Genomic DNA, 27410 nt, shown 5'->3' on the forward strand with positions numbered 1-27410 from the left:
AGAACTAGGAACAACTATAAAAAATGCTTTTGGTGGTAGGATCAATATGATTTGATACAGTGTGAGGAAGAGGGGGAAAAAATCAGAATGATTCTGGGGTTTGCTTCTGTTTTTAATGAAATTGGTTCATGATAAAAGGTAGGGTGTGGAAACGTGTTTATGGGAGGTGGTGTCAATTTGAAGATACTTGGGTCAAACAGGTGAGATGTTCCCATTAAGGGCTATAAATTAAGGCTGAGTCCAGAAATAGAGGCAGACTGGAGATTTTCTCAAATTCTTTCCCTGACTTCCTGCAACCCCCAGGCTCATACAAATGAGCACAGAGCATCTTCACCAGAGTCTTCACAATAGATCATGGAATCTCTACTTCCAAATCAAAGATGGATTCCCAATGAAACTGTTAAATATATCTTGAAAATAGAATGCCACTCTCTGTCGCTGCCCAGCAGCGACACTAAAAAAAAATGAGGCACACTCTTGAGGGTCTGGGAAAAGCTGGAACCGCAACCAGACCCCTCACTGCCAAAAGCAGCCACATTTAAACCCTTTTCTCCGCTGTCCCTTTCCCCACTGGCCTTAGCTTTCCTCTGCCGCTTTTCCAGCCCTCTCTCCACCACCCTTCTTCGTTCTTGTCCCCGTTTTCTGCTGCATTTCTCCATTCTTGTCCCCAAAGTTAGGTCTTACTACTTCTCTACCACTTTTCCAGCCCTCTCTCTGCCACCCTTCTTCCCGCCCGTCCTTCTTCTCCCTGTCCCGTCTTCCTCGTCGTTGTTCTCATCCGTCTGCCTGTCCATCTGTCCGTCTGTCTGTCTGTCCATTCTGTCCGTCCTTCCTGTCCCGCAATAATAAAAATAAATCTTAAAAAAGAATCAGGGCCATCATCCATTCTTTCTCTCTCCCTTCAACATTATCCTTATCCTTTGCACCTTTTCCTGAAAACTTAAAAATTTAACATTATTGTGAATACAGTTAAAATATTTACATGAAAACTGAGTATTTCTGGAATTCATCAGCTCAAACCATCTGCTGGGATGATTAAACAATGGAAGTCTGTTCCTCACAGTGTGCAAGGCTGCAAGTCCAAGACCAGGACACGGACGTCACCAGGTGCGAGGAAAGGTCCTCTTGCTGGTGCGGAGCCAAATCCCTTCTCTCTGTGCCCTTGTATGCTGCAGAAGGAGAAAGAACTGGCAGCTGCCTGCCTGCTCTTCTTAGATATTGGTTCTGTTACAAGGGGCCCGTGCAGGTGACTTTATGTAACTCTCATTACCTCCCAAAGGTCCATCTCAACACATGGATCACAAAGAGAGAACAAAAATGCTAAGTCTGTGACAATTTCACTATCAGCAAGTTGACTAGTTTACGGACATAGCTAAGTATCGGTTAAGACAGCATCGGTGCTTCCTGTGGACCGTTTTGAGGATTTCCTCCACAATCCTTAATTATTACGACTCTAAGATCTGGGTCGTCACACCCTTGTTATAGGGGAAGAGGCATTACTGTCTGAGAGTTTAGGAAGCTACGCAGCACAAAGGTAGACAGGGACCAGGTGGTCCTTGACATTGATCTAAGAGTCTCAGTGTCATTAGGGGCATCATAAAGATTTCTAAGCACAACTGCACAGGACAGTAGCTGCCATGAGAGGAGTCAGCAGAAATGAACCTCATTCTAGGAAATGGAACATTACTAACGGTTGCTTCCAGAAACAGAAGTTTCTTTGTCTGTAATAAAGTCTGGGAATACACAATTCAGAATCAGTGCCAGCTCAATATTGCTGGCAGACATCCTGGCTCTTTGCATTTCCTGGGCAGGGTTGCCATATTAAACCAATAAAAATCAGAATGTCCAGTTAAACTTGAATTTCAGGTAAATGATAAACAAACTTGAAGTATATTCCAAGCAATATTTGTGACATATTTATGGTCATCAAGAGTCTGACTCCAAGGGTGGGTGTAAAGGCATAGCGGGTTAAGCTGCTGTTGCCCACACTAGCATCCTGTCCTGGAGAGACTGTTTGAGTCTTGTCTATCCTGTTTCTGATCCAGTTCCTTGCTTAAGCACCTGAGAAAACAACGAGTGATGGCCCAAGCGCTGGGCCCCTGCCACCCAGATGACAGACCTGGATGGAGTTCCTGGCTCTTGGCTTCAGCCTGACCTAATCCTGACTACTGCAGCCTTCGGGGAATGACAGAAGCAGATGGAAAATTCTATCTTTAACTCTGGTGATCTGCCTCTCAAATCTTTGAGTAAATTCTCTTTGTGAAAGAAGGGAATACTGGCATTTGACTGCTGTTAGTTTCCAGACCCGACGCTCCTTCCCTGCCTTTCCAGTAAAGGAGCCTGAGTGTCCCTTGCTTTGTCGCTTGCTATAAGAGCAAACCAGGCAAACTTCACCCTTTCATGCAACTGCACAGCAGTCTGCCTTTGCTGCTCTATGGGTGTTGTCCAACCTCCTTAGAGGCCTGCCCTACTCTTGGCACAGCAAGTTCATCATTTGAGTTGTAAATCTTGTGTATACATGGCATTAATAGTGTCGACATCTACACAGGGAGTCCGTCTATCGTCAGGAAAATGATCACACATGGAGAAAGAGCACGCCAACTAGACAGAAAATGAGCTGCTGCTCTGCAGTTCAGATGGACCGACAACTCCTGTTTAACATGGCAGCACTATCCATAGGCCTTCATCTTCATACCTGTTTTCCCTAAGCCCCCACTCCCTCCAGGTTTCAAGGCCACGTGCAAAGCAGGAAGAAGTAGAACAAGTTTTCCTTTTAGTCAGGGAGGGAAGGAAAGCTCACTTGGTGGGCATGATTACTGCCTGGTGCAGTAGCCTGGTGGCTAGAGTCCTCACGTTGCACATGCCGGGATCCCATACAAGCACAGTAAGATTAACTCTGCAGCATTGCATGAAATGGCTGAGGGTGCAGAGTGTGGAGTTGCAGACTTGCAGTTTCCATATGTGCTCTAGAAGGCAAGCAGGAAGCAACTGAATCGATAGTCAGAAGCACTCTCACAGCACCCACCACTCAAGGGGGGAGTGAGTTGTAGCACCCAGGAAGCCCAGGCTGAGGGGCAGATGCTAGCTGTATAGGGCAGGTCCATGAAGCCAGTGAGTGCTGGAATAAAGGCAAGTCAACCAAGGAGAGTTGTGCTCTGGCCAGGTTGGACAAGACCAGCCCATACCGGTCACCAGCTCGGTCTGCAAATGTCATCAGGGCGTATAGCAACTTAAATGATAAGAAAATGTTGTCAGGAGACTAGAGGTGCCAGGGACACTGCCCCAAGACAAACAACATTTACCCTTTATTCCTGACAGGTCACCTTGCCAGGGCTCAGAGTCACAAGTGGCACAGGAAGGGCAGAGTGAGTTGCTAGCAGTCAGCGTTCATTCTAGTTGGTCTGGGCCAATTCAGTTGCTGATAATTTTGAACATCACCCTGGATAGAATTGCCTCTCTCTGTCAATATCCTGATATTATCATGGGTGGAAACACAGGTGGGGCAACAGCTGAGAGACCACCTGCCACACCGAGGGAAAGTATTTTTATTATTGCATTGGGTTAAAGCTATAGTGTTGAACTAAACCCAGTTTCCCTAGCCCCAGCTAGAAGGGGCATTTTCCATGATCTTTCTAAAATACCCTTGAGTACAGCAAAGGAAAATGGGTCTCTGAAAATGAAAAGGGTAGGGCCGGATGTGCACACTGGGGAACGGATGACAAGACTGCCCCAAGCCTGAAGCCTCACGTATTTACACCAGTGGTAAGAAGCTGCTGTGGTGTGTGTACCCCAGCAAACATGGACAAAAAGATGCTTTGCTCAATTTGGTTTTCTACCAGACTCTCATCAGAGAAGAATGAAGCATCTCCTTTCCCAGCCTCATGCCCTCGTCTCGGCCAGGCCTCCTTCTGGGGCCATCCCTGGCCTGACTGTAGCAAGAATCTTGCTAAGTCAGTTCAGCAAGAATCTCCTGACCTTGGCTATCTGATCAAAGTCTATTCCCTCACCCTTAATAATAAAGTCCTTGTTCTGCCTCTAGTTAGCATCCTGTTGAGCCAGTCGGGTAAGACTCTGTCTACTCTGAACTTTCCTCCTAGTTCCTTTATATCCCTGACTCCTGCCCTGTCCATTAAACCTCATCCCCAGCTACTATCTTTGCTGCAGAGTTCAGTTCAGTCTTTCTTTTGTTACTTACTTTTTATTTATTTTATTCAAATGACAGAGGGACAAAGGCAGAGAGGGGTTGGGGGAGAGAGAGGCAGGCAGACAACAGGCAAAGAGGTGTTTTGATTCATTTCCCAAATACCTGCAGAAGTTGGGGCTGGACCAGGTCAAAGCCAGGGGCCAGAAACTTCATCCAAGTCTCCGATATGGGTAGGAAGGACCAAAATGCTTGAGTGACCACCTCTTGCTTCCCAGCCTTCAGAGCAGCAGTAATCCAGAGTCAGAAGTGGAGCTGGATTATCACCTAAGGCCTCTGACATGGGACCTGGGTCTCCTCAGCAATGTCCCAGATGACTAGCCAACTGTTTGCCAATGAGTTCAGCTTTTCCCCACAATTGCAATCATCTTGCATAAAGCCTCCTTGCCATTTTAGCAAGGGGCAAAATAATTTTTCTTAACCAGAAAAGGGCCAAGCTGTGCAGTCCCATAAGGCAAATGGCCTTGCAGGGGACAGGAACAAGACTCATGATCCCATCCACTGTCAGAGGATGCCCACAAGGTGAAGCTCCAGGTCTGAAAGAAACAGGACAAGGGCAGCCCTACCCTAAACAAGAGAGAGCAACTGCAAACACACGGCCCAGGCCAGCCTTCCTGAACACCAGTCCTTCCTCTCCATTTTCCATACAACGCTGACAACCAAGAGGGAGGCCTGGAGATGATGTGGCAGCAAAATGCAGAAAGCAAAGCTGTGTGTGAGGCATCCCATCCTTTGGTCCTCAGCCAATTGTCACAGCCAACTAAAACAATTCCAGTTGTTGCCTGGGCTGTAGAACAGCTGAATCTCCCATACACTGCTGCAGGTTATAGCCTTGATGATATCCACTGAAGAACACTGTCGGGCATAACTCACAAGAGCTGCACAAACATATCCCATTTGGTGTCGCAATTCCATTTCTGGGCATATATACACAGAAATACATATTGTCACCAAAAGATGTATAGGACAATGTCCATAGCAGCAATGGCCTTAGTAGTTAAACACTGAAAATAATCCAAATATTCCCCCAAAAGAAAAAAAGTAATACATGGAAAAGTTATACTACATAATGCAATATAAGCCCTGGAATAAAACAAATACATACAACATGGATGGGTCAACAAACCTATTGTTGAGGGAAAGAAACTAGGCACAACAGACTATATATCAAAAGATCCAACATACAAAAAAAAATTTAAAATTAACTTGATTTGATTAGTGAATGAGAATGGCTTCTGGAATTCTGCAATGTACCACTTCTTGATCTGGCTCAGTAATACAGTTTTTTTTTCCTAAGATATATCTATTTATTTGAAAGGCAGATCCAAAGAGAAAGAGATACAGAGACAGAGAGAAGGAGAGGAGAAAAAGAGAGAGAAAAAGAGATCCTTCATCCACTGGTTCATTCCCCAAAACTCCAAATGACCGAAACAGCAGGAATTGGGCAAGTGTGAAGTCAGGAGCTTCTTTTGGGTCTCCCACATTATTTCAGAGGCCCAAGCACTTGGGCCATATTCTGCTGTTTTTCCAGGCACATTAACAGAGAGATGGATCAGAAGTGGCGCAGCCAAGATTTGAACTAGTGTCCATATGGTTTATCAACACTCCAGGGGTAGTGCATCACTGGCCCCTACTCTGCAAATGCTAATAAAGCTATGTGCTCATGGTTTGTGTATTTCTTTATGATTTAATGAACAAAGGCTTAAAAAACAGGCCTCTACCCTTTTTGTTCCAGGCTTAGGCCATCCTGGGAAGATTTTAGATTTGACTTTTCCCAGCATTAGCCCTGGGAAATGCCACAAGTTAATTTTGAATTTTGAGTATCAGGGCTTGAAAAGCTAAAACTAAGACATAATCCATGGGCTAGAATATTTGCGTTTACATGACGCAGCATTTGGTCTACAGATGTGAATCCAAGGTAGATACATCTTCACATCAAAGTGAGCCCCACATACTATGGCCGCATCCCGCAGGCAGGTAAAGAGAGACCTAATAATCCTGTAGGCACAAGGAGAGAACACCTTCCTAGAGACTGAAGGCTGTACAATGCCCATCTCCCACATCAGAGTACCTGGGTTCAATTCAAGCACTGACTCCTGACTCCCAATTCTTGCCAGTGCAGAGCCTGAGACACAGTGGGGATGGCTCAAGTCATTGGTTTCTTGTCACCAATGTGGGGCACCCAGATTGTGTTGTCAGCTTTTGGCTCCAGCCTGGGCTAGCTCCCAGTAATATAGCAGATGGGAGCTCTCTCTCTAGCTCTTTTCCTTGCTCTCACATTCTCTGCTTTCAAATTTTGAAAAAGTAACAAATAAGCACATTTATAAATTTATTAAAGCAAACTCTCCTGGGGCTATTCTTGCCAAGAAGTCATTGTCATTGATTGTATCATCTGTTTGGCCTCTAGAATCCTTCAATTTCATGTATCATATTTTCTTTTTCACTACATAACTTTTCTGTCTTCAGGACTCTCTACAACCAATTTGTACAGCTCCTGTTTACTTCTCAAGCAGAGCTATTCAAGTATTGCTGCATCTGGCCTTAAACTACCCATATCCACCTCATACCAGCATAGTTATACTTATGAAGTATAGTTCCCTATCTCTTAAGAAAAATTTCATAACTACACAGACTATGGTATTTAGATTTAAATTTTAGATTTAAAATTCACACATTATCTGGAGTCTTAGTTGCCTAGGGCATAGCTCCAGTGATTCTTGCTCTTAATTTGTCAATTCCAACTTTCCTGAGGGGTTGAAAAAAAAAGCTCACCATCACCACCAACACTTGCTCTTAGAAGTGCCAGCTGCTGTCATGAGGCCCAGGAATCACTTCTCTCTGGCTGTGAATCTTTGCATCGTATGTCCTCACTGACAGAAGGCGTTCCACAGCCATTACTGGCTCTTCAGTGTTTGGGTTTGTGGAATTTGGGGGGGTGGGGTGTGGATTTTTTGGTTGTGTTGATTTTGGCTTTTTCTTTTGATGGGAAATAGGAGTGCCAAGCTCAACAAAACCTCCAAAGGGCACCTTATTGCACACACGGATATCACACGAGTCCCTGTATCACTACATTAACCGCCCCACTCTCAGCCTCTGCTGTGTAATCGTCTCATGTCCTCTAGAGTGACATTTTGGAAGTTATATTTGAATAGTGTTCCCCTAATGGGACACTGTCTCTCTTCAGCTTGCAGGAACAACCGCTGGTGGGTGTGATCATCTCAGATACAGGTTGGTGCCTTACACAAATGTTTCTTGCACTCAAAGCTCATTAGAGTCTAACAATGGATGTTACTTGTATTAGTAATATTCAAAGAATTCTCAGAGTGGAAGAAGTATGACTTAAAAGTCACAGTTAGTATGGTGAATGCTTGGCATAGCGCTTAGTATGTGGCTTTGGCTGTCTGCTTCCTACATTGCAGAGCTTTGATTCCAGTGTTAGCCTTCTGACTCCAGTTTCCTGCTAGGGTGTACCCTGAGTGGTAGCAGGTGATGGCCCAAGCCTCAGGTCCCTGCCATCCACGTAGAAGATCCAGATGGTGCTCCTTGTTCCTTACTATGGCTCAGCACAGGCCTAGCTATTGCAAGCATTTGGAAGTGAACCAGAAAATAGAAGAGATCTCTTTGTACGTGTGCATGAATGTATTCCAAATAAAACAAAAATAATATTTTCAAAATAAAAGTTATAACTATTGACAATCAGCTGCTCTAGTGACAATGAGAAAGAATGGACCCCTGACCCACGGCAGGTTGAGACAGCACCCAAAAGTGGGCTCCTGTTGTGAGATTTCTTGAGAACTACACTACCATTTTCCTTTCTCCCTACACTATTCAGAAGCACTTAGAATGAAGTCAAACAGTTTCTGGCATTGTCATAAACAGTACATGAGAAACTAAGATTTAACTATGGTTGTTGGTTATCTCATCTTGAATTCAAAATCCTGGACTTCAGAAATGATGGAGTTTGATATCCTGTTTGTACTTCCTCTTTTGGAAACAATAAGAAAAGCACAGAAGGCACTTACTATGAGACTTTTTGGAGCTGTCCAATGGCACAGGCGCAAAGTATGAGACCCCCGCTGTGAAATCAAGTCCTGAATTTCCTGGCAATGGCTCTCACCTGTCAATGGAAATGTCACCAGGATTTGTTCAAAGGAGGAATTTGATTATCTCCTGTAACGGAGCTTAAAACTGGAATACAAGTGTCTCCAAAGCAATCATACAGGTGCAATCATACAGGTGCAGAAAGTGTTTAGTAAATAACATATGGGAAGATTATGAGACATACCCAGAATGCCCACATTCATGGAGTGGCTAAAGTTGTGTTTCTCATATGGATCTACGTGGCTCAAAATCATCAAACTCAGAGGAGGCCTCATTCATTCCATGAGTTGGCAGAATTTATTTTCATCTTCTCTGCATCGGCCACCAAAGTCATGAATGTCACTCCTCCTCAGGAAAGAGACCCCTTGTGAAACAACACACTGCCATCGACCCTCTAGGGTTTTTGGCTATGACCATGAAGGGTACCCACTATGAAGATTTTCTCCCTTCTTCACACATGGGATGGGAAAGATTCCACAGGAAAAACACGGCTCAGAAACCTCTCTCATACAATGGAGAAAAACTATCGCCAGAATATTCCTAAATTTAAAATTTCCAAAGCCTGTGATCTTTGGCCTGGTTCCAAGAGTCAGCAATGATAAAGGAAGAGATTCACCATCAGTCGTGACCCTACTTTCAATTTCATCTTGTGACAATCTTGTCATGTGACCATATAAATTGACATTCCATCGCAGATCACCAGGTTTCTGCCATCTCTGTGAGCACCTGTAGCAGCTCAGTGAATGTAGGGCGGCCTTCGGGTTTCTGAGAAAGGGAAATAGAAGCAGTCAGCTCAGTTTAAGATCATTCAGACACCAGTTGCGGAACTTGTTGGTGGGAACCTAGATCCAGTTTGAACCTCTAGAAGGGAAGAAAAAGATATTGTGGAGAGAGAACAAGTGAGCTTTTGGCCTAGCAGCCAGAATACCAGTTAAGATGCCAGTGAAGACATCCCTGCCACACATGGGAGTGCCTGGTGTTGCTTCCCAGCTCTAGCTTCCTGTTGATGCACACCCTTGGACGCCGTGACTGACAAAGGCTCAAGCCACTGCCGCCCAAATGAACGACCTGGACAGCACTGCCCCGCAGATCCATTTGGCTGACTTGACCTGAATGGAATTAAGGTGTTGCTGGGAGGGAAGACTGAGGTAAGGCTCCCAAACTCAGCTATGGCTGATCCCTTCTAGAAAGGAGAATTCCATTCAGAAAACAGATGCAATATCTTCCATGGGGACTTTGTTGATTGTGGGGTGCAGGTTGTTCTCATCTTAAGGGTCAGTCAGCAAAATCCCCCAGGCAGGAAGTCACAGATCATCGCCTTGGGGAATGAGGTTGGCTCTAACTTCATGAAGAACAAGAGATGCCACTGTTGGCTCTTTGAAATACTTGAGAAATAGAACTACTCATGTTAGCCACATGCTCACACAGAGTTGAGAGTAGAGGAGACACCACCCTCTGCAGCTTGTAGACAGAGGACAGCACTACCAAGGACAGAGCAGATGATGACGAGGGCACGCTGGGAGGCTCAGCTCCTTAAAACTGCCAGCAAACATTGTCGCTTTTTTTTTTTTTTCCAAGGAGGCTGAGTTTGCAGGTAGAACTCATGGGCAGTACTTAGCAATAGTAATATTATCACATTTGAATCCAAAAGTACCAAAGTGAACACTTGGACCAAAGTCATAGGCAAAATGAACTTTTGCAAATAAATAAATCAACTAACTGAGATATTGCTTTAATCAATGTCCTGCCTGCAATTTGAGACTATTTACTCGGTCTCCCAGTAGCATCCAATCTGCCCCTTCTGCTTCTTTTGTCTCCTCTCCACACACACATAGAATCTCAGTCTTCCATCACACACACGGACATGTATATTGTTTCATACATAAGATACATCCCTAAGTTACCTACTTGTTGTTACCAAGAGGTTCTTAAGGTGATTGACTGCTACAAACACTTTCCTTTGCGTTTTCCCATATTTTTAAAGATTCTTTGTGGAACAGGTCATATGTAAAATGTTTTTATAACAAGGGAGTTTTATGAGTTTAATACTTCTCTGAAATGTGAACAAATATGACACTCTTTAAATATTTAATTTTCCAGGGTTTGGAGATTGAGAAGCAAGTGATTTTTTTCCCCCAATCAAGAGGAAATTCCTGACCAAGCTATGATTTTTCTGGGCTGAATCTATCAGCTGGGAAGAGAGGTGTTGTCTGATCAGAGGGAAGTCTAACAGGAAGAGTGGGTAGGCTGTGGGCTGTATCGTGCACAGTAAATTCAGAGAAGGGACACAAACCGCTCTGGCCTTATTTTTAAAGTTGGCATTTTAATGAAGAGCACCTGGACTCAGAAGAGATGATTTCCTGAACAAAAGTTCCTGGAACACTTTCTGCCTTCATTCCCATTCCAGTTTCATCTGTATCAGGGGTGTTGGGTGCCATCAAAAGAGATTATTCTTAGGCTCAGGAAAGCAAGCCAAGTGGAAGGAAAGTAAATAAAAACATCCTCCTTTTTTTCAATGGGGAAATGTATCCAGCCTGATTCTACCTTTAGTGTTCACTGACCAGTCCTGAGAGGTAACAAGATACATAATCACCAAGGCACTAACGGCATCATGAGCTTCTGCAAGAACGAATCTCAAACACAGAAGACCTGGAAAATGCACTAAATCCCCTAGATGAAAGGCCAACGCTAAAAACTAAGTGGATCTGGGGTAGAATTGGTACCCATGGCTCTCAACATCATTATCACATCCTAGACACCCCTTTTCTGTGTAGCAGGATCCTAGGGTAACGATTTGATGGTCAGATCTGCCCTGAGCTGCTGGGCTGACAACCTCTAACGGGAGAACAGGGGACACATACCTCATGCCAGCAGCTGTACATGACTTCATATACGGACATTGGTGCCAAGTGAGGACGATACAGCCTGAAGCCTTTAGAGATGGCTTCCACAACTTGCAAATTTGATCTATTTTCAAAAGGCATCTTTCCTTCAGTGAAAACTTCCCACATTAAAACCCCTGTGAAAGAAATATGCAGCAACAGAGTGAAATAGCTACTTGGAACTGGGAAAACCTCCCAACCACAAGGCGTTGTTTTCCTCCTCCAGCATTTTAGTTCCAAACACCTAGAATGAGACCAGTTCTATTGAGGAAACAGTGTATGCACCTTGGTTCCTGAGGACTATATGTTGAAAACAACACATGTAAAAACAATGGCTTTTTTTCCCCATTGGTGTTGACTAGCACCCAATGGGAGAAACTGCTGACAGTCTTTGCATTACTATGTACTGCCCATGTATGAAGGTCAATGACTCTTCTCTGCCTTTTCCTACAAAGTGACACGTGTGTGTGACCCTCTGCTTCCTGCTAGTGTTGAGAGTTACCAGTCAAGTGGTAGCTACTGAGCAATAATTGTTGACTGAGCAGAAAAATTCCTTTAAGAACTTCCAGTTTGAAACCAATATTCACTTACAGTCTATAAATATTAATTAAGTCCTTATTAGAAGCCAAGCCTATGCTAGGGTCAGAGGATTTTGTAAGAACAAAGCCAGTTCAGTGTGTTAGAAAGACAATGGTCAACTAAAACTCCAGGAATTCTAATAGCTCTACAGCTAATTAATGAGGTGCTAATAGTGCTATCCATTGCTCTCTGAGATGTAGTTCACAACTTCACTGCCTTTTAAAATGTCATCTGGGGCCCAGTGTCATGGCCTAGTGGCTAAAGTCCTCGCCTTGAATGCACCCTGGGATCCCATATGGACGCCGGTTCTAATCCCAGCTGCTCCACTTCCCATCCAGCTCCCTGCTTGTAGCCTGGGAAAGCAGTTAAGGACGGCCCAAAGCTTTGGGAACCTGCACCCGTGTGGGATACCTAGAGGTTCCTGGATCCTGGCTTCGGATTGGCATAGCATCAGCCGTTGCACTCACTTGGGAAGTGAATCATCGGATGGAAGATCTTCCTCTCTGTCTCTCCTCCTCTCTGTATATCTGACTTTCCAATAAATAAATAAATCTTTAAAAATAAATAAATAAATAAAATAAAATATCATCTGTTGAGACCACTGTCAGTCAGTGGAGCGCTAATGTTATCAGTGTTCACCTTATCGTGGGCAATCAAGGGCTCAGGTGTCTCCCCAACCCAATGTCATCCAGGAAATTCTGGATGAGGGAGAACAGATACATTGACATATTTTTGCCTTTTTGAAAATCAACCCAAAGAATATATTACTCTGCACATGAGTCTATAGTGCTTCTTTCACTATAAATGATGTCATCCAATAGACAGGTCCCAAGGGAGATCTAGTCTAAAGATCACAAAGTTTGAAGGTTGTGAAGTCAAACGAGGTTACGATAATCAGGTTTTTAAAGTTCCAGTTGTTAACTGAATAGTTGAAAAATTGTCAAGCTGTGGAGCAGTTACATAAAGAAGGTTATTACTTATACCCAAAATTCGATGACACTGTAAGGTCATTTTTTTCCCTTCAAGCCTATGTAGTATAGAAAAATTGGCTGAGCTTTCTAGGTCAGTGGACTCTGGATTTACAGCAAGTGCTAACTGGGAGAAGGAAAGATTCAAATGGCAGGAGTGTCACAGGTTAGTGATACCAGTTACCGAGGACAATGTGAAGGTGGCTAGTACAAAAAAAAAAAGCAGAGCTGTCAGATTTTTTTTTAATAATATACAGTGTTAGAAATCATTTTTTTTAATGAAAGCTCATTCTGTTTGTTAAGTCAAAGTTCAACAAATAGACTCACCAAATGACCAGACATCAGATTTACTGCTATACTTGTTGAAATGGAAAACTTCAGGTGGAGACCACTTGATTGGGAACTTGGCTCCAGAAGAACTGATATATTCATCATCCAAAACGTACCTGCAGTCATGGGATTCAAAGCAGATTTCGCTTACTGCCTCTGAGTTCTATGTACTTTCTAAATCCCTCGTGAACTCTGAGTTAGTAAAAAAAAAAACAAGGTGTTTTGGCCCAGAAAGCTTCTGTGCGCTTTCTCTTAGTAGCACAGTGCCTGATAGTATTTCCTTTCCTGAAATGAGTCTCAGTTGTATTTATTTTCCTTGGCCCTCAGAAACTCATTACAATTCTTCAATGCAAACCGTGGTCCATTCTTGTCAGTTATGAGGCATTCTTTACTCTGCGAAGAAGTGTGTTGACTGTTCTACCAACCCAGGTAATAAGAAGGAAATACAAGATAAACACTAAAAGGAACACTGTTGTGATTGAGGAAAAGAATAAATTCAAAGTTGAATACCTTTTGTCCTTTTATTTAAATATTTTTATGACACACACATAGAATGTGGCAAACAAAACTATATGAAATAATCCTCTAATGATAAAAAAAAATCTCTAATAGATTAGAATGGATCTATAGGAAAAGAAATGAAGGACAACTCCCATCTCCTCAAAAAAAAAAACAAAGCAAACACCTCTCTGTCTTTCCAGAAATGGATGGAAGAATAGCCAAGTGCAGGAATCTACAGAGATCGTGACGGATTTTCTGTCCCTTGAATATGCAACATAGTATTTTTCAACTATTTATTAATGCTGCTCCTTTACTCTCATTTTATCTTCATATACTCTGTCTCACTCCACTATTAATCACCTAACTAAATTAGCTTTCCTACTACTCAGGTAAAGAACAAACAATAGGGAAAAAAAGGGAGGGGTAAGCCATTTTCACTAGACACTGAGTTTCTGAAGTCTAGACTCTTCAGAGAAGAAGGACAGAGTTCTTAACAAAATATTTGGGAAAAATAAATCATGGTTAAGATTGCAGTCTTGGGCCTGGAGCGGTAGCCTAAAGGCTGAAGTCCTTGCCTTGCACACGTCAGGATCCCATATGGGCGTTGATTTATGTCCCAGCAACCCCACTTCCTATCCAGCTCCTTGTTAGTGACTTGGGAAAGCAGTCGAGGATGGACCAAAGCCCTGGGACCCTGCATCCATGTGGGAGACCCAGAAGAGGCTCCTGGTTCCTGGCTTCAGATCAGCTCAGCACTAGCCATTGTGGGGAGTGAATCATCAGATAGAAGATCTTCTGCCTCTCCTCCTCTCTGTATATCTGACTTTTCAATAAAAATAAATACATCTTTCTTGCCACCACCATCACCACATCTACCATCCACCTAGAAAATGATGCCTTGAGCTGGGAAGAAGAGAAAGTAGAAGGAAAATGAGAAGGAGCATTAGTGATCAGTGCATGGCTGAGCTGGTCCCGTTTCTTAGGCTCGAAGGGTTGTGCAGGAAACATGGCAGGTGGAGAAGCCCCTACCCTCATGCTAGGTGAGTGGGACTCACATGCCGGCTAGGCCTGTACCCTCTCTCTGTCTCTCAGGTAGAGCTATAGGAAAGGCAGGAAGATTCCAGAAAAAGAAAGGCTGTGACTGTGTCTAGGCAAATGGAAGCAACAAGAGCAGATTTTCTAATCAGTTCTTAGAGAAACTTGCAAACAGAAATTTAACATGGAGCCGTGGCTACCCATGTGGATGGCTGGCCCTGGGATGGTGGCTGTGAGTACTGTCAGCGTCTGTGTGGATAACGAGGGCCAGACCAGCCACCTCCTTCCCAGTACTGCAGCCCCATGCAATCCACAAAACTTAGAGGTTGACGCTGTAGAAGATCAGGGAGAAACCCTGGACTTAGTAGGCCTCAACTACTAATACCACCAAGAAATGTGTGCCCCAAATGCAAACTGTTAGATTATTAAAAAGGATAAAAATAAACTGTTTGATAATGACACAAAAATCATAGCTGAGAAGGTCAAATTATTCCTTTCGCTTTCAAAAGGATACATTTATTAGAAAAAAATTCCCTTAACTTCACACACATAAATAAACCAAGAAATGATATTTTTAAATTTAAAAATGTATCATGGTTTTGTTAGTATTCATAATGACCTGAAAGGACACGTGTGAAACAGTTCACAATGAACTCATACCTTGCAGCTAAAATGACTGTGTGTCCTAAAACTCAAGGTGGGTCAGTAGGCCCAGCAACCACACCAACACCTGCATTAGCGGAACCAGCCAAACCATTGCACTTTCACTCTGTCAGTTAAAAAATGAGAGATCCCCTGCTACAGGCAAACAGAAGAAAAACTCAGATATTGTGTACCTTGTCATTCCAAAGTCCGAAATTTTGACTACACATGTAGAACTGACCAAACAATTTCTTGCCGCCTACAGAAAGAAAAAAAACCCTCTAAGTTTGAATGCAATTTTTTCCCTTCAAGAGTTCCTATTCTCCATTTCCTGGTTTATTTGGGAGCCACATTGCTTCTCTGTGTGAACAGCCAAGTTCCTTTCATGCTGGTACCAATCAACTCTATATAGGACTCAACACCCTGTTCTCAAATAATGGATTTGAATGAGTCTTCAAAGTGATTTTTAAAACTTAGAAAAAATTTTAAAACTTGTACTTTTTAGAATGTTTACTTCCTCTAAAGATGTATTCTTTTTCTATTTTTAATTGATTACATTGCATTATATGACACAGTTTTATAGGCACTGGGATTCCCCCCTCCCCTCCCCAAAACCCACCCCCCACCATGGTGGATTCTTCCACCTTGTTGCATTACCACAGTTCAAATTCAGTTGAGATTAAAGAAGTATTCTTGATAAAACTGGTTTACTCTAAGGGACAACAACTTTACATCTTGACATTAGAAATTGTGTATGTTTAGTTATCTTAATAAGTAAAGAGGAAAGCCTAATTTACATAACAAATAAGGCTTAGTCATTTCATATCTTTATGCTTTCTGATAATAAAAATTAAGAAATGTTTTATAATACACATTTCTTTGAATGTGCCTATTTATAGTGATCATCTTGCATTTCCTAAAATCACTCCAGTGAACTACACATGGTTCAGTATAACGCTTAGACAATCTATCTGATGCCCAAACCATCCATTTTTGGCAACTTAGTAAAATGTGTATAAGTATATACGTAGTGTATATATATACACACACTAGGCCTTGTGCCTTATATCGGTGAAACTTTTGATAGAATTTCTCAGTTATGAGGCTCCATTATTACTACTAACAAAATCCAGGAATGTGAAATGGTAAGCCAGAGGAGCCAGTGAGGAAGTTACCAGGAAGTACCAGCAACAACCTTTAAGGCAAATCATCAGGAAGATCCCTGACAGACAAAAGGCTCATTGCCACCTGACAGGACCTGGTCATTCTGCATGTCTGAGATGGACATGTGGGAAATTCTCAAATTCTCACTTTTAGATTTAGAGAAGAGACATAGAGAGCACAGAAGAAAAGATGTGAGTATCATGATGACATCTGGAATGGACAGAAAGTGTCCCTTGGGAGGAAGCAAGACAGGGAGGCAGCAAGGAAAACCACAATTGGAATGACACAATTCTTTAAAACGGAGGTGTTTCAGGCATTACAAAATAGAATGGTTTGGCATCACTAGTCCTCTAAACAAAGCCAGTTAGGCTTTTGGGTACCATTATGGTCAAGTTGCCCCTGCCTGCAGGCAGCTTCAGTCCCAGGTACTTGAACTTCACTGTTGACTTCCAGTGTCTAGAAAAGTGTTTGGCTTATGCCGGGTACAGCACATGTATGAGTTCTGGTGGAAGGGAACACAGGTGATGGGAAGAGAACAGGAGGAGAGATAGAAAAGTAAACGAAACCTGTTCCAGTCAGTCGGTTAATGAATTACTTCAAGGCATATTACAAGTAAAACTTTCCTTGATTCCACCTACATTTCACAATAAATTGCATATGAAAATATTTTTAAAATAAACCAAAATGCATTCTTCAAAGTATTGAAAAGTGATTTTACGACCTTCTGAATATGTGTACTCTATTTAAGATTGTAATAAGGAAGTTTGTACCATACTTACTAAGTCCCTGTGAATATAGCAGTTTTTCTCCAGATATTCCATCCCTTCACAAATATCCTGGCACACACTCAGCAGCATTTCCTTCCTAAGATTTCCTTTTCTCTCCCTGAGATAGTTCAGCAGGCAGCCATGTTCCATAAACTCAGTTACAATGTAAAGGGGACGCTGCTGCGTACACACCCCGTACAGCTGAACCAACCTTGAATGGGATAATTTCCTGTTGGAGAAAAACACATGCCAGTGAGCAGAACTGTTTATGCATTTTAACACGACTGGTAATATTTGCCATGTCTAGATAAGCTTCATTATTAAGATATGATCAAATCAACCTAACCAGAGAAAAAAAAATAAAGCAGGTTTCTTTCCACATTATGCCCTGAGAAAACAGGGTCAAGAGTTTAACCAGTACTTCCAGCGTCATCAGAGACACAGCGTCTGATTATAGGGACAGTATGCTGCTTGGCAGCCTCTATTTCCCTCCTTTTCTTTCTGCAGGTCTTTGGCTTCCATATTGCTTAGGGCTCCTCCTTGCCCAGACTGCACAGCTTTTCTCTTTCTTGAGCCCCAGCCTTCCTAACTGCACCTGCTCAAACAAATTCTGGAGAGACAATCAGGAGGGAAGCGTGACTGGTGCACCTCAGACTTAAAAGTTAAATGCTAATGGATATAGCCAATTGAAAAGGAAAACTTTAGATAAAGTCAGAGATTTAAAAACACTTACCAGCATGAAACCCAGCATGAAACCCAGCATGAAACCCAGCATGAAACCTTAGTGTACATTTGGCTTTCACACACACACACACACACACACACACACACACAACACGCACATACAAACATGCAAGTCCCTCAACAGTGCCTGCTAAAACACATCCGGAAGTTTTTAGGCATCAAGAATCCAAAACTGTATTGCTTCTTCTGGGACCTCATTTGTCAACTAGTAGCTGTGGAGAGCAATATTCAAATTAATATTTGTAATTTTAAGATCTACAATGAATTCATTCTGGATTAGTCAAAGGCACCTTGAAAAGTTACTTCTTTTCACTCACACAGTTAAAATCATATCAAAGCTCCAGGAAGATTATTTATAACCATAATATATGAGTAATTGTTAATATATTATCATAAAATCAGTTTGCAAGAACACACCAGTTAATGAAGTAGAGAAACTTTTTTTTTTCTGATTTGTCCTTCACATTCTTAAGGTGAACTTTCAGAAACTGTGTGCAAAGCAATGGCAGACAAGCAAGTCTTGAAAAGGAATATCTGCCAATCTGATCTCCTCATAGCATGATCACTGGTAAAAATCTATCAGAAATAAGGCAAACTCCAATTAGAGATGGTGGGGGGAGCAAATAATTCCTCTGTGTGTGATTCAGTGTATCAAAAAAGTGACAAATATTTCCCATGGACACAGAAAACACAAAGGAACAAATTATGCTCTTGTTTGCAATAAAAACTTTAGAGTCTCTTAACACACGTGAAGTCTCAGTTTTAAGGAAGTATATAATATGATTAAGGGGCAAATATGTCATACCCATGTCTTTAACTTGTCATTCACATGCTTTCTGACTCTTTGCCATATTCTTCTCTTCCCTTTTTCTATGAATTCTCTTCCCCTAGGTAATTATATCAAGTTTCAAGGTCTTTGTTACCACGTCTGATGATTTCTCTAACTTAATGGCCTGAACCTCGGCCTTTCTCCAAATACAGCTGTACTTGCCTGACAGCCTGTAGGTATTCAACATACCGGAAGCAGAATTCTTGACCCGTACCCCGACTCCACAACTCATTTCAGTTTACGGGGAAAGCTTCATCTAGCAGTGCACACCAAAACCTTGCCGTCATCTCTGCTCCCTAGTTTCTGCCCATCCTACCTACCACATGCAACCTGTCTGCAAGTCTTGATCACTTTATCCCCATTGTGTACCCTGAGGGGACTCTCCATCTTGTACCTGCCATGGCTTTTTCCCTGGATGACTGCAGTAACTTGTCATTCACTCTCCCAACCTCTGTTGATTACCAACAGTTCTACCACACAGGGAAGCCTGGGGGACATACATGACGCATACCAGAGAAGATACTTCCAGTCATTGCCGACTGCCCCATCTATTGAGCCCTCATCCTACCCCTGTGTCTTCCCCTTACCTCACTCTGCCATTGTGTTGCTCACTGCAACATGCAATTAAGTAAGCTATTTTGAAGCAGAAGCCTTACCTGTCTCATGAGTGACCATGTTCCCTGGACTTAGACCACTGCCAGGCCCATAAGCAGCCAGCAGTAGTTGCTGAATAAATAACAAAACTAAAAGATTGGTATTATGTCTCATTTTAAGAAAGTTATATGCAATGCTATGAAACCTTTAAGAGAGATTCTTTTTTATGATCTTTTAAGATTTAACAATTTTTAGCATTTTGCTATTCATCTTGGAGATATTTTACACAGATTTCTATTGTTTCTTGAAAACAGGGATATCAATATCACAAAATCTGGGTTTCATGATAATGATCATATCATGGGGAAAAAGGGCTTATTGTATTACACATGGTATAATTCAATGAAGCAATATTTATAACTATATGGCAAATAACACTTTATCCACAAGATTCTGATACTCTATCTTAATTTTATAAAATAAGAGGAAACAGGATGTTCTTTCCACAACTGGTTTATCATTATTAGCATAATGACTTCCAGTTACAACCTTTTTTTTCATATGCTGATTTTAATTTAGATATATTCCCAAGAGTCGACCAGTGGGTTCATATGGTAGAGTCACTTCTGGTTCTCTGAGGAGTAACGATATTGTTTTCCATTACGCCTCTAACTATTTGCACTCCCACCAACAGTGTATTCACCACTTGCCATTTGCTGATATTTGGATAATGACCATCCTACCTGGAGCGAGGTGACACTTCATTGTGCTTCCCTGATGGCTAGTGATCCTGAGCATTTTTTTCAAGTGTGTGTTGGTTGCTTGTATTTCTTCTTTAGAAAAAATGTCTTTTCTTAACTGAACTACTGGTTTTGCTGCTGAGTGCGCTGAGCTCCTTCTGTACCCTAAATATTAATCCTTTAACAGATATATAGTTTGCAAATGTTTTCTCTCCCTTGCTGCAAAAAATCAACTATTTCTAATCCGAGAAAGTACTCATGGATATGCTGCAAGGATTTACAATGCACTTTGCATTTATGATGATTTGATATAGGCATTTAGAGCCAGGATCTATCTTTCCCATCCACTGCACATTGGGAATTCTGACATTCCTTGCTAAGTTCTCAAATCCGCAGCAGTGCAAAGCTACTCGGCACTAACCAGGTGCCAGGCCTGGTAAAAGGGCTTCCTAGAATGGTCCTTTCCTCTCATTCCGAAGTCCTCCTTTCCTTCCTACCAACCACACATTTCAAAACTCTGTTCATTTACCTTCTTGAATTTCAATTTTTTCAAAGTCAAGTTTATATGGAAGAGTCAGAAATATTTATAGAAAAGTAAGTGGTGGTTTTAGGAGAAGAAATGGGTAAATTTTCTCCTTGTCTCTGTTTTCTAAATGTTTTGACTCTTAAAGATATTTTGAGTAATATTTCATTTGCTATTAAAATATTGTTGAAAGCATTTTAAGTATTTCAATCAAGCTTAAATTCTAAAAATTCTTTTATTTGGATAATAAGACTAAAGGTCCAAGTAGGATACTTATTAACTTATTCACTTCCTCTCAAAAATAAACACGTAACAAAGGGGAGGTGAGAAGCACAGGGCATTTTCAGTTTTCTCTCTATTCAATTCTTCATAATACAATATAAAATACTAAAGATTTGTATTTCAAAAACTAAAATATGCAACTGTAAAGATATGATGATGTAGAAATAATAAAGCAAAATAAAAGAAAATGTGCAGGAAAAATTCTTAGAGAAATTCAATATACTGTACATGTTTTTAAAGTATTCTTAGTTCTCATATCATCATACAGTTCACACCTATGAAAAAGTTGCATCCAAAAACCGCAACTCCCTCACTCAACAACTAAAAGAAGGCTTCAGTAAAGGCAGTAAAGGCAGTAAAGGCTTCAGTGCTGCAATGATTTCAGGAAAAAACACCACACCTCAATCCATAGGAGCTGATTTCAACTTGTAGTTTTAGCGCCCCCTGGCTGCATGACCTGAAGCACCTGACTTGAACACTTTAGCCTCCACCTGTCCTGTGTGTGACACGGACCTAATACAACGTGGCCTCTGCACTTGCACGGGGTAGTAAACAGAACTGTGGCTGTATACGTACTATGAAAAGTATAAGCCAAAGTAAAAATAGAGAAAAAACTTGGAAGTTTAATGGGATTTCATGAACAGCAGTCATCTAAGAGAAAGAGATGGGTTTCCTGTTCTTCTAGCAGGTGCTCTGAAGCCCAATGGGCACATGCTCCCAACTGAGGTGGGAGCCTGCAGCCAAGTCCCTGACAGCACAGCAAAGTCTTGAAGTTTTCTTCCCCATTGGAAAACCACAAAGGATGGCACTCATTCTAACGGTTGTGGCGATGATGCTCAGCTCTGGCATTTATTCCCTCTCCTACTCTGGAAAATTGCAGCCTTTAGGGGAGTGAATCAACAGATAGGAGTGCTCTCTCCCTCTCTCTCACCCTCTATTTCACATAAGTAATTGAATCTTTATATATATGATAAAGGGGGAGGGGCAACACGATAGCCTGGTGGTTAAATCTTTGCTTTGAACATGCCTGAATCCCATAGGGTGCTAATTCATGGCCCCGCTGCTCCACTTTCCTTCTAGCTTCCTAGAAGGAATGACAGCCCCATTTTTCCCAGCCCTTGTGGCCTGGGAAAGCAAAGACAGCCCAAAGCCTTGGGACCCTGCACCCACATGGAACACCCAGAGGATACTCCTGACTCCTGGCTTTGGATCAGCTCAGCTCTGGTCATTGTAACCATCTGGGGAATAAATTAGCAGATGGAAGATTTTTCTCTTTGTCTCTCCTCCTCTCTGTAAATCTGTCTTTCCAATAATTTCCTTGGAAGTATATAAATAAACAGTTGGCCTCACTGCTGCCTCCCTAAATCACCAAGACTGTTCCTATTTCTTGTCCCATGTTCCATCACCCTCAGATGAACTCAGAGACCCTCGTTCCAAACACCCAATCAGGCTTGAACCATGCAAGGATCCTTTACCGTGGAACTCAGAGACCCTCGTTCCAAACACCCAATCAGGCTTGAACCATGCAAGGATCCTTTACCGTGCCATTAGACATTTTTATTTCCTATTTACGGGGATTCTGGCACACCTCTAAGTCTCCCTGCTCACATGTCTTCTGATCACTTTCTAAGAAGATTTATTTGTTTCGCTTGAAAGTCAGAGCTATACACAGAGTGTGTGCTCCCATTCACTGGTTTGCTACCAAGCAGCCACAATGGGCAGAGCTGGGCCAGTCCAAAGCCAGGGGCCAGGAACTTCTTCCAGGTCGCCCACATGGGTTCACGCATCCATATCTTTAACCATCTTCTGCTTTCCCAGGCCATTAGCAGGGCTCTGAATTGGGACTGGAGCAGCCAGGATTTGACCCAGTGTCCATATTAGATGCTGGCGCCACAGGTGGAAGATTAGCCTGCTATGCCACTGCATCACCCCTCATTATTATCTTCCTATGTTGGATTTTACCCAATATACAGGAATAGTATTGTTGTCCTTTAGACATAGGAAAGTCATGATCAGATGCAGTAATCTGGGGAATCAAGTCCAGACAGATGGATGCCTGGGGTATCTGAGGATGCAAACACATCATTAGGGCCCCTGCACCCATGTGGGGGACCTGGAGGAAGCTACAGGCTCCTGGCTTTGACCTGGTCAGGCCCCAGCTGTGGTGACCCTGTGGGGGGAACAGGCCAACAGATGGAGGATTATCTCCTGTGTGACTCTCCTCTCTCTCTAATTCTACCTTACAAATATTTTTAAAATAAATCTCAAAAAAGAATGATGATTTCAATTATGCCAAATTATTAACTTATCCTGCTCAAGCCCATATCATAGTCATAAAAAACAGTTATGGGTCTAGAGTCAAAATATGATCCCAGAAAAATTACAGAAGGACAGTGTGCAGGGATCTGCAAGAAGCCACTTTGAAAACTCTGGATTTCTACATGCTTTGAAAGCAAATGCTATGTTCTTCAAAAAACATGAACTTATAGTTACAGGGAATGACCCCTTCAAATAATGAGCCAGACACTGGTGATCACCACCTGGACAAAACCAACGCTTTGCAACTGGGCAAAGGGAAAAAATTAAAGATTCCATATGAGATACCTATTATTCCCTTGTCATGTTCGTAGATGTCTCACCACACACACTGACCTAGTGAGGTAGGTGCTGACAGCCCCGTTTTTACAGAGAGGAAAGTGAGCCTTGGCGGTGTGAAACACCTTGCCCAGATCACACAGAAGCCCGATGGTCAGCCTGGAGGAGCTCACCGGCTGGGGCAGTTATGACACCAATCCAGGTGTGGCTGGCTGTGCAGTCCACGGTTTTCCCATCCACCAGCATGCCCCAGAAGCACACCTGGGTGTTGCTTATACTCACATCATGACTTTCGCCTCTTCAATGAAATCGTCCTCTGACATGGAGCCTTCGTTGATGGCCTTGATGGCCACCTGGAAATGCGCACGCCATTCCCCTAAATAGACCACCCCAAACTGACCACTTCCGATCTTCTTGACGAATGCCAATTCAGATGGATCTATCTCCCACTTTTCTGGAAAAGCAAAATATCCACATGATAAGTAAGAAAAGAATGTTAAAATTTTTAGAGCTGGAAAAAAGAAACTTGGGACTTGGATACCCTCGTTTAACATAGGAGTTAAACATGTTTATAGAGTTGGAGAGGATTTGTCTTATTTTGAATACTCAGTTTGTAGCTTAATTGTGTAATTCAGGAATTCAAGTTTTAAAACACAAGCTTTCCTTACATGGAGGAAAACAACCAACCAATTATGAATAACAGAACATGCTCTCTTCTCATAGACATCCATGATGAGGCCCTCAACTAAATCTACCAAAACTCTGGGTAGGCCTGGAGCCCAAAATCTATATGATATGTCCCCAATCTGTTTTTGTCCTAGCGAGCAAATCCATGATACTCCCTTCTCTTGATATGGATTCCTTCTATTCTAATCCTAAAGGTTTTTCCGCGTTAATGCTACCTCTCCTTAGGGAAAAGTGATCGATTCATCTAAAAACATGTACAAGGTTAGAATTCTAACATATACTCAAAGGGAAATTTGAAGTGAAACTTATTCCATAGATTACTCACTCTAAAGAAGCAAATCAGGGGAAAAGAACAGTTTTTAAAATAACCCTCTTGGAAACTCAAAGAATCAAATCTTAACTGATAAGCATCTCCTTTTTTCTATAGTGAGGGTGCCATCTGCTGGAACATTTACAGAATACAGTTTAAACAACTATAAACTGATAGCAACGCAGAGCAAAGGTGCCAAGTATTTAAAAGCTAACATAGTCACAGTATCTCCCTTACCAGGCAAGTGTAATAAGCCAGTCCCCAAAGGACAAACATCATGTTTTCCTGATATAAGGAAACATTCATGCAAAATACAAAACAGATATACAGGTGAACAATAGATTCTCATAGATAAACTATAGATCTCCCTTTCAAGTAAAAATAAATCTTTTTTAAAAACCCTGCTAAGTCTATTTTAACACATCAAGGAGCACCATGTGCAACTTAACTAAATTGCTAATGGTGAACTTTCCATTATGTATAGAACTTACGAGACAAAAGAATAATTTACATACCACTATATCATGAAATCATGTAACCTAATGAGAGGTTTTTTTTTTTTAATCTTAGTCATATGTCACCCAATAAAATTGAGTTATTATTTTCCTTCAGTATATTTTGGGTCCCACTAATGAGAGCAATCTAAGCAACTAATACGTCACCAAATTAGAAAATAGGCTCGTTTTTTCCCCACAGATTGCAAAAACACATTTGCATAGAAAGTAGTTCAAATGAAACAATCATGCAAGCTGATTTTTCTTAAAGAAAGTGAAGATGAACCTTTAGCAGATCTTTTCAGCAGATTCTCCCAGCCACCACTGTGACCAGAAAGTGACATCTCAAACATACAAATAAAAAGACTTGTAATTTATCAAGAGTTAATATAGATATAGATATATAGTGAAATTTGAAATAAAACTGTAATATTTCTCCCCACACTTTAAGTGGTACCTTGTGAGATGTTTAAGCACAAGAGAAGAAGGTTTCAAACTTGGAAAAGAAACGTACCTAGAGACAGACCTTTCAGAGAGCCTGAAAACGTAAGAACCCTTAGGGAACCTGGGCAGATGTGCCTCTGCATTAGACGTTTTCCTCAGTGAGGGTGAACACCTTACCATAGCTAAAACCAGCAGTGGCTGGAAAACTGTTGCCCATCAATCCAACTGGAGAGCGAAGACGCGTCATGAGTCCTAGGCAGAAGGACAAACCAGCATTTCAAAGTTAGCTTGTAATGTGGGAGGAACCAACATACATCCTAGAAGCTAGTATCAGCCTTTCAATAATTGGGCATTTATGTTACAAGACAGCTTTTGCTCATTTTTTCCCATTGGAAAACCATTATTTGTAAAATAATATTGGCTCAAGTTAAAGACTCTAAGAAAGAACAGAGAGGGCCAAAACATCTTTTGTAAAATCTTAATATCCAGAGACATGAGGGCATTTCAACAATATGTGAGAAGCAGCATTAAAAGAAAAGTTTACTTTGGTAGGAAAAAAAAATGAAATCCATACACAGGATTTTTTATACTACACATTTTCCAAAAATTTACTGAAGACTTTCCTTACACACTGTTATCAACTGGGTGAACACTTTCAGAAAAATCTCTGCAGGTCTGATGGAAAGCATCCAACACATCTTACAAAAACCCACCTGTTCCATGTAAGCTTTTGACATGACGCATGTCAATGACCTATATTAGAGACTATAATTTGAGTCTAAGGCTATTTCCAAGATTTCACAATTCTAAAATATACATTCTTAAACATAACATTTGTAGGACCTCTCAAATGATCACTTATAAACAGGCCTTTTGATGAGAAGACAGTCATGCTGCAGATGATTGGCAGGTGGCCATCCCACAAGGACCAAGAGGATGATTCCTCTGGGAAGAAAGAACAGCAGGTGCAAAGCTGAGAAGCACATCGTATGTGCCTACTGTGTGTAGGATGTTCCTCCAAGTAAATCCCAAAGATTTCAGCAGATCCAAGGATTGGCTAGACAAGGACTCTGACTACAGAGAGTTTGATCTTAAGGAAAACTGCTGGACAGAGGCCATTTTGATAGAAAGGGAATAGATGAGGTGCTGAAGACATGTGCCAGATGTTCTGGGACACTGAGAAAGAGCACCCAGCAGCACACTGCTGGACTCAAAGAAGGCCTCTGGAAGGGAATGACAGCAGCCATGCATCTGACAGGTGCAGACATCCCATGAGGGAACCCAGAGGAGTACATTCCAGGCAGAGGCAGCAAAGGACACCACAAGGCAGAAAGTGTGATGCCAGGGGCTTGAGCAGAAATCGGCAGGAAGGCAGAGATGAGAAAGTATAACTGAATGTCAATAAGTGTGCTGGTGCCTATGGACCCCGGAAGCTATGCTGGGGAGCATTCCATCTTCCCGCTGGGGACCCAGAGTCATCAAAGGATCCCAATCAAGGAATGGCACAGTCCTATTTGCCTTTCTGATGGATCACTCTGGCACTAGCACAGAGGTGGAGGAAAGGAGAGCTGTGAAGACACTCGAAGTTGTCCAAGTGGTAAGACAGTGGTAACAGGTAGGAGGGTAGGATCTCAGGGACATACATTATGTTATGAAATTGACAGACTTATGGTTCCAGATCATGGGTCCAAATTTACAGAATTGTTAGGTACTGAAGGAAAACAGAAGCATCTAGGTAACCTCAATGCCTATTTTTGTGTTTTATTTTTTGAAAAGCTGAGGAACCAAGAGGGAGACAGAAACAGAAATGGAGATCTTCTGCCCACTGTCTCACTCCCAAACACCAGCTGTAGCCAGGAACCCAGAGCCCAACCCAATGGCTCACATGGATGGTAGGGACCCAAGTCCCTAAACCATCACCTGCCTCCCGTTTGCTCGTTAGCAGCCAACCAGAAGCAGAAGCAGAGCAGAGACTCAAAGCCAGGCACCCTGACATGG

The 27410-nt window shown here is 42.1% G+C and overlaps 1 protein-coding gene across 4 annotated transcripts in view; it reads right to left on the bottom strand.

The window, feature by feature from the left end:
- Window positions 1–27410, bottom strand: part of TXK (TXK tyrosine kinase) — a 98073-nt gene that overhangs the window by 34268 nt on the left and 36395 nt on the right. For 2 of the 4 annotated variants that reach the window (XM_040966376.1, XM_040966375.1), the window contains 7 exons: window positions 25590–25664; window positions 23760–23931; window positions 17183–17399; window positions 15434–15498; window positions 13059–13177; window positions 11164–11321; window positions 8577–9067 (listed from right to left, as the gene is read on the bottom strand). In XM_040966376.1, the coding sequence (XP_040822310.1) occupies window positions 8999–9067; window positions 11164–11321; window positions 13059–13177; window positions 15434–15498; window positions 17183–17399; window positions 23760–23931; window positions 25590–25664 (875 nt within the window). In that variant the 3' untranslated portion in view covers window positions 8577–8998. Of the gene's footprint in view, window positions 1–8576; window positions 9068–11163; window positions 11322–13058; window positions 13178–15433; window positions 15499–17182; window positions 17400–23759; window positions 23932–25589; window positions 25665–27410 lie in introns of those variants that run through there. The other 2 variants (XM_040966374.1, XM_040966377.1) reach the window with 1 other exon arrangement.

Source organism: Ochotona curzoniae, unplaced genomic scaffold (assembly GCF_017591425.1).
Source record: "Ochotona curzoniae isolate NIBS_2020 unplaced genomic scaffold, NIBS_Ocur_1.0 scaffold_4505, whole genome shotgun sequence".
NCBI lineage: Eukaryota > Metazoa > Chordata > Mammalia > Lagomorpha > Ochotonidae > Ochotona > Ochotona curzoniae.